At 33.0% G+C, this 8,008-nt stretch overlaps 1 protein-coding gene across 1 annotated transcript; it reads left to right on the forward strand.

Moving 5' to 3' along the window:
• Nucleotides 1–273: 273 nt before the first annotated feature.
• On the forward strand, nucleotides 274–6,381 carry LOC114388468 (transcriptional adapter ADA2b-like). Its single transcript, XM_028348968.1, has 13 exons — nucleotides 274–684; nucleotides 934–989; nucleotides 1,851–2,029; nucleotides 2,358–2,423; nucleotides 2,546–2,671; nucleotides 2,761–2,836; nucleotides 3,181–3,241; nucleotides 3,322–3,380; nucleotides 3,478–3,573; nucleotides 3,984–4,206; nucleotides 4,337–4,547; nucleotides 4,998–5,264; nucleotides 5,754–6,381. The coding sequence occupies exons 1-13, from the start codon at nucleotides 632–634 to the stop codon at nucleotides 5,943–5,945; spliced, it is 1,665 nt and encodes a 554-aa protein (XP_028204769.1). The 5' UTR covers nucleotides 274–631; the 3' UTR covers nucleotides 5,946–6,381.
• Nucleotides 6,382–8,008: the final 1,627 nt, after the last annotated feature.

Below are 8,008 nucleotides of genomic sequence, written 5' to 3' on the forward strand. Positions count from 1 at the left end.
TAAATAATCTAAATTGAGATAAAAGAAAAAGGAGAGGTATTAACTTGTACATTCTAACTTATAATATAAAAATAAGTATAAGAGTAGGAGTAAAGTAATTTAAATTCATGAAGTTTTTGGAAATAATTATGTAATTATTTTCAATTTTCATTGTTAGGTAGATAAGTTGAAATGGACCGTAAAAGAGCGTGTGAATAATTTTTTTAATAAAAAAATGTATCAAATTTAAATTCAAAAAGACAATTTATTTTAAATTAGAGAAAAAAAATCAGTTACACTTGAAACAGATTCCTCGTAACTGAGTTCCACTTACGGCATCGAACTCAACTTGGTTTGACCCTATGCAACGCTAAAAAAATCCTCTTTTGTCGCAGTTTTTTCGACAATTGCCTCTTTCATATTTTTTTTCGCTGCATTTTAGCGCGTAAATACCTAAATCCTCAGCGGCAACGTAAAAGCTTCAGTTTTTGTATCAATTCGAGTGATCCAATTGCACTATTCCTTAATTGCAACCTCAAAAAAATCTAGGGTTTTTATCGTAAAAAGTAGAAAGTATAGCTACCCTTTTCTTCCATTCTGATCCTGCGCCTCAACAAATTCAAATTCATTCAGGAGTTCGCGCAGAGAATCAATGGGTCGCTCTCGTGGGAATTTTCACCACGCCGACGAGGACCCCAACCAGAGGTTTTTTTTTTCTTCCTTTTCTTTTTATCTTTATCTGATTACACTTAATGGTTTTACTCCTTCGTCCAAATGCAAGTCTCGTTGTGAGAGAAAGGATGCCAATTGCAGTTGAATTTTGTTGTTGTGCTGAATGTGTTTAATTGATCACATGCATTAAAATGCTATGCTTATTTTTCACTTTGATGCTCAACTAAATCTCTTTTGGTTTCCCCTTGTGTTTTCTCTGTTTAATTTTGTTTGGTTGTGTAGGTCAAGGAGAAAAAAGAATGCTGCCAGTGGAGAGAATTCAGAATCTGGAGCTGCAGGTAAGTTTTCCATCTCTCTGCAGTTTTTGAACAATTTTGATCCTATACAATATACTACGAAATTATAGGATTTTTTGGTATTTGAGAAATGGTGGGGGAAGTAGGAGAGAGGGAGAAGAAATAGGTGAGAAATGAAAAGGTGGGGTTGTTTGATCGTGTGGAAATAGGTGGGGAGACCCGCACCTTTTATTTTTTTACTGATATGTGCAGAAATTGCAGTAACTGTGTTTCGGTCACTGATAATCATTATCAATGGGACATAATCGATTATCATTTATCAGTGCTATTTTACATATGAACGTAATTGTTTTATGATTCATAATCAATTATCAATGATAATTGATTATGAATTCTTCAAAACTGGGTGACATTGTGTGATCTATGTATCCAATCTCACTTAGTTGCTGTAAAATGAGATAATCTCGACCATCTTCATGTATGTACAACATATTGACAATGAATATATTATGATGTATTTATTTTAACCACTAAAAGTTTGTAACTATGGTGTATTATAGATGTAACTTTTAAATTATTTTGTCAACATCCATCAAATACAAAGTTTTACTCATCTCTCAATGCACACACTGGATAATCTTTTGCTGAAGATATTATGTAAGTGTGGCCCGGAATTTCTTTTTCCACTTATAATGAAGGAAACAAGGAGAAAGGTTGGGATTTATTGAAGTCGTGCTGGAAGGCATGTGGAATGTCTGTTAGGTTAAAGAAACCAACTAATTATTTTTCACACACAAAAATTTATAGAAGTAACCATTACTTGGACCTTAAATTTCCTTGTTGATCTTGATCATGTATATGGATGTTTGAAAATAAAATTTTACTGGTTTTCATGTGAACCAGGCCAAGGAGCAGGTGAAGGGAAAAAGGCTCTGTACCACTGCAATTATTGTAATAAAGATATAACAGGAAAAATCCGTATTAAGTGTGCCATGTGCCCAGATTTTGACTTGTGTATAGAGTGCTTTTCTGTTGGAGCTGAGGTGACACCTCATAAAAGCAGCCACCCTTACAGGGTTATGGTCAGTAAACATTAATCTCAAATGTTTTCATTTTAATGTTTAGTTAATTTAAAGCTTTTGTTACAGAGAAAGTTTTGTTATTTTTCCCGCCAGACTGCTAATTGAGCAGTCTGACTGTCTCTGGTCAATTGCAGGATTAATCACTTAATTTACATTGGAAATTTGTTCTGAAATTGTTTTGTTACCTTATGAAAAATCTGATTCATATTTGTGAGAATTTATGTTTAAGTGAATCTGTCCCAAGCTGTTGAGAAAATTGTGTTACTGCTAGTTTTGCGAATAGTGTTGTTCTTATGATGGTTTGCTTTATGTGATTCTATTTTGACAGGATAATTTGTCTTTCCCTCTTATTTGCCCAGACTGGAATGCAGATGATGAAATCTTGCTTCTAGAGGTACTTCAAATTTATTTCCCAGGAGTAATGGTGACTAGTGGTTCAAAACTGTAAAGCATGTGTTCCGAGAAGAAAGCTCTTACTTATATCTGATCTTTTGAGCAATAATTTTTTGGTTTTAGGGAATTGAAATGTATGGCTTGGGAAACTGGACAGAAGTTGCTGAGCATGTTGGAACCAAAAACAAAGAGTCATGCATAGAACACTATAGGAATGTATACCTGAACTCCCCGTTCTTTCCTGTTCCGGTATGATGGGCATCAAATGAAGCTGCAACGAATGCTTTTTATTATATTTATTTTATGGTATTTACATCCTGACCTGTCTTATTTTCTAGGACATGTCTCATGTTGTTGGGAAAAACAGAAAAGAACTTCTTGCCATGGCCAAAGGGCAGGGTGAAGACAAGAAAGGTTTGTCACAATCCATAGCATCACATGCATTAGTTTTTAACTTAATTTCACTTGCATAGTATGTTGTTATAAGCAGACATATCTCATTTACCATTTCTTTTGGATGACATGAGCTTGTTGGCTTTTACTTAAGTTTATGTCCAAATAATAATAAACCTGGATGCCTGCTGCAGATTGTTTTAATATGAATGTACCTCATGATGCTGTTATTTGCATAAAATATTTTAGAAAAAGGAGAATAAGTTTACATCATATGTGGCTTCAGATTATTTTGCATGGTTGACAGTTTTTTTTTTTGTTTTGGTGACATTTTTATAATCATTGGTCACTTGTGATTGGCACAGGAATTTCCATGGGGGATCTTAGTATAAAGGCAGAATCTTCCTTTTCTCCATCTAGAGCCAAGTAAAGCTGTCTTTTTTTATATCCTCTATCTTCCATGTCATCTCTATACCACATTCTTTGATGTTGATTTGTTGATTCAGGGTTGAAGATTCGCATAAAGCTGGCTCCTCTAATCGCTTGGCATCCGGTTTGAATTCAGGTATAGCAAAATAAGTTCATAGCTAATTTTAGCCTTTCTTGCATCAAGTTACCTGTGTTCATCTTCTTTGGATCTCTAACTTGTTTATATATTGCAGAGTCCGATGGCCCCTTGGGTAACACACATGCTGCAAACCAAAAGGCATCTAATGTGGGCCGTGGAAAAGGTGGTCCTGGAATCATTAAAATGGAAGGTGTGCATCTTTATTTTTGGTCCTGAACCCCAATTGAATTCTATCCTTTGGACTTTCACTTCCATAGAAAATTTAAAAAACCAACTTCTTGGAATAATACCTTATACTTTTATTCCTATAAAAAAAGAGGTGAAGGATTTGTGTGTTTTTGCATGATTTTTCAACCTTAGCAATAAATTAAATTTGAGGAAATGTTGCAATTCTTCTATACTCGTTACTAGTATAACTAAAACAGATTTTGTGAATGCTGGCTGAGGTAAGGTAAAGGGGGAGCAGCTTCTTGCTTTGAACTCTTGACACTTTTATATCTTTTCCTCACTGACATTAGCTAACCTATCCACCATGCATATTCTTTGAGGAAATTACTGACACTGTTCTGTATCAAACTTTGTAATTCCCGTCATTGGCAGATTCTCAACTAGACAGAGATTTTGGAGGAAAAAAGCCTACTTCCTCTGGAAATGAAGGTCCTTCTTTAGTAGAATCGAGTGGTTATAACGCCAAAAGGCAGGAATTTGATCCTGAATATGATAATGACGCTGAACAACTACTCGCTGAAATGGAATTTAAGGACACTGACACTGATGATGAGCGAGAGCTGAAACTACGGGTGTTGCGTTTCTATGCAAAAAGGTAAACAACCAATTTATTTTTATATTTTTCTCTTTCTGAATCATTTACAGTCTACCATTAAGAGTAATGACATTATCAGGGTATTGGCTTAGCATTGCTCACCTCATCTTTAAATTGAAAAATGTTGCAGGCTTGATGAAAGAAAGCGTAGGAAGGATTTCATACTTGAAAGAAATTTGTTATACCCAAATCCATTTGAGAAGGATTTAACACCTGAGGAGAAGACAATATGTCGGAAGTATGACTTATTCATGCGCTTTCATACTAAGGAGGAGCATGAGGAGTTGCTTAGAACCGTTATCTCTGAACATAGAACCCGTAAAAGACTTCAAGAGCTTAAGGTTTGAGACATGGATGGCTTTAAATTATTATTGACATTTACCTTTATTCTCTATGTTGGAAAAATATAAGCTTTTTGGGGGAGCATTTTGTTATCTTCATTTCCTTTCTGGATTTTTTTCATGTGGTTGCATGTAGGTAGAAACTGCTAGAGATGGACATTTTACTGCTTGTGGAGATTAGGAAAATTTTCATACTAATCAGTCTGGTTATACCATTTTTGAGGTGTCTTACGAGCATCTAAAGTTGAAGCATTCAAATTAACCTATCCTAGTATTAGACAAAGTTGCAAGAATTGTTTGCCTTAGTATATCAAATCTTAGATTTGTATATTGAATGGAAATGGATGTTTGTTTATACCACTGCTGATATAGATTATATGATGTGCATACTGCATGCACAAATCAAGCAATTAACACTAATTCTCACATTTGTAACACATGGTTTTGCAGGAAGCCCGGGCTGCTGGTTGCCGCAATTCAGCTGAAGCTGATAGATATCTGGCGCAAAAGAGAAGAAGGGAAGCTGAAGAAAGTGGTTGTAGGACAAAAGAAAGTGCTCAGGGCGGCCCAAGCAATCAAGGGGTTCCTAATGCATTGATGTCTCCAGACTCTGCTGGCAAGGATTTGAGTGGAAGACCTGCAGGGCCTGCTACTTCTAGTTCTGTCAATGAAATGGATGTGACGGGATACTATGGGGCAGATTTACTTTCTGAACCGGTAAGCATGCAGTCCTTCCTCCTTCCCCCTCCAAATCTTCTTAAATTAGATTCCTTGTGACTGTGGTGTGACTCTGATAGTTAAATGCTGCTGCTATTTTTCTGCTGAGATGAGAAATTGCTGCTGAAAATCTTACGTTGACCAATGATCTGACTAAAATAGTGCATATAAGTGTGTGCAGGGGGGGGGGGGACCCTCACCTTTCTTTTGAGCTAGTGGTATTGAGCCGCCTGTTATCGGATTAATTGTAGATGTTCAATCATATAAACTTTACACTTGAGATCTTTAGTGTAAGGGGTGGAGATATCACATGGGCTAGTTGAGTTAGGTTCAAACCCAAATTCTAAGAATTACTTAAGCGTATATAGTACTGATTTGTTTTTGTTTTTGGATATTATACATTGTCTTTGGCAAGTTTGCCTTTTAATATATATATATATATAATACAGTTCATTGATTTTCTAAAATCATCTATATTTTCCTTGGCAGGAGAAACGTTTATGCTGTGAGCTAAGGTTGCCTCCAGCCATGTATCTAAAGATGCAAGAACAACTGTCTCTGCAAATACTTGCCGGCACTGTCACTGCAAAATCTGATGCTCATCAATTGTTCAAGATGGATGCCATGAAAATTGACAGGGTGTATGATATGCTCATTAAAAAGGGGATTGGTTCCCCCTGAGGCCTCCCTTGTTTCTGATGTGTCTTTTCATAGAATATTCTCTTCTAGCTTCCCATAATCGAAATAAATTAATCTTGTTTAACAAGGTTGATATAAATTTTGAATTGCTGTATCAAGCTTTAGTAATGGGCTGAGTTAGATAAAGGACAGACTATACACACAAGTTAAACATGATTCAATCTCACGTCTCTTATGCTTCTCTCCCTACCCAACTGACCAACTCCATGAACGTGGTTGCATTTGTATGGAGTGGATAGATATGGGAAGCTAATATTAATTTATTATGTATTATTATGTAGACAAGGTCAAGGTGTTGATGCAAAAATTGGAAATGTAGACTCAAAATTTGTTTATTCAAACTTCTGTATTTCTCCTGAGTTTCTACAGCACTCTAATATTTAGGGTACTAATAATACCCTTGATGGCTAGTTGCACATTTATTGGCTACTTTATCTTACACTGTAGGTTTAATTGTGTTTGCAATCTTTTTAGTTTTTATGCCTGATTTTAGCTCATTTTTTTTAAGCCAAATAATTTTTATTTTTAAAATTAAATGAAGTTGGTCTTACCATTCTCTAGATATTCAATTTTTTTTATCCAAATACTTGGTGGTTTATGATAAATCTGAGATATGTAACAATTCTAGAGGTTTAAAAAAACAAAGTTTGACTTTGATAAAGTATTTTATAATGTGAGATTAGGGCATTAAGAGGAAAAACTTGAGATTCTTTTTAGTTTATTTGGTGTAATTTGATGTTTTAATTTAATGAATTGAGTAGAAAAAGATTTCAATAATGTGTAAATTTCGAGCAAAAAATAAGTTTTTAATGATTTTGGAAAAAAAAGTTAACAGAAAATATAAATTTACTTAATTTTAAAAATAACGAAATTTGATCAGAATTTTTTATATGACAAATTAAACCTTATGTACTTTAAGCAACTAGTTCAAGTCTGACCGTCGAAATGAGTAAGTCCGCTTTCCAAACCACACGAGAATTTTATCTACATTCTTTAATTTATTGCTTGTACAGTGTATAGTGTATACTATATAGGTGTTTAGATTTTGTTCCGTGTGTTAAAAGTTTGTGGCATATAAAAATTACACATGACACTCATGGTTTAAGGAAATTATAAATATATATATATATATATATATATATATATATATATATATATATATTTTAAAATCTACACGTTTCTCCTGAATTTTAAAAAAATACATATGATTTTCTTCTATTTTTAAAACTTATAGGAACCTCCTAATTGTTGTCTAAACATTTGATGGTAACAAATTATAAATTTTGACAATTTTGATTAAAAGAGACTAAAATATATTTTTTGTTCTCATAAATATGAAAATGTTCGAAATTCATCATTGCAAAAAAAATAATCTATTTTTTGTATTTGTAAAATTTAAATTTGGTTTTTTGATATAAAAAAATTAAAAAATTTGACACTTTCTACAATAACATAAATATAAATATAAATTCGGATGTACGTAAACCTAGTTCTGAATATATAATTAATGTAAAAAAAGTAAAAACTTGACATTTTCAATATACATGTAGATTCAGATGTATTTATACTTAATTTCAAGTTAAAAAGTAACATTTAAATTTTGTGATGATGTAAAATAGATAAAAAAAGTTTAGGTACCGATTTTGAACATTTTCATATTTATGAAGAGAAAAAATATATTTTAACCTTTTTTTAATTAAAATTATTAATGTACATGATTTGTTAGTGTCAACTGCTTATATGATGTTTAGGGAATTTGTTTAGGTTTTAAAATAGAATTTCTTTAAATTTCAAAAGATGCATATGTAATTTTTTTAAATAAAAAAATATATAAATTTTTCAAAAGGAGAAAAGACATTTGAAATTTTTTTACGTAAAATTTGAAGAGCCATGCATTGAAATACTGAAAGTTAATACTAATCGAATATTTCTATTTATCTGATTGAATACCCACTTAATAGTGTAACTTGTCACAGTAAAAGTGAACGTGGTTTTGTAATATTAGGACTTTGAAGTTCGAATCATTCTAAAGGTTTCGCGTAATT

This window comes from Glycine soja, chromosome 15 (assembly GCF_004193775.1).
Source record: "Glycine soja cultivar W05 chromosome 15, ASM419377v2, whole genome shotgun sequence".
Taxonomy (NCBI): Eukaryota; Viridiplantae; Streptophyta; class Magnoliopsida; order Fabales; family Fabaceae; genus Glycine; species Glycine soja.

Coding starts and splice junctions, on each gene's coding strand:
- LOC114388468 (XM_028348968.1), top strand. CDS start 632: ATGGGTCGCTCTCGTGGGAATTTTCACCACGCCGACGAGGACCCCAAC. Junction 2,424..2,545: donor ATGAAATCTTGCTTCTAGAG/GTACTTCAAATT, acceptor TTTTGGTTTTAG/GGAATTGAAATGTATGGCTT. Junction 2,672..2,760: donor CCCCGTTCTTTCCTGTTCCG/GTATGATGGGCA, acceptor CTTATTTTCTAG/GACATGTCTCATGTTGTTGG.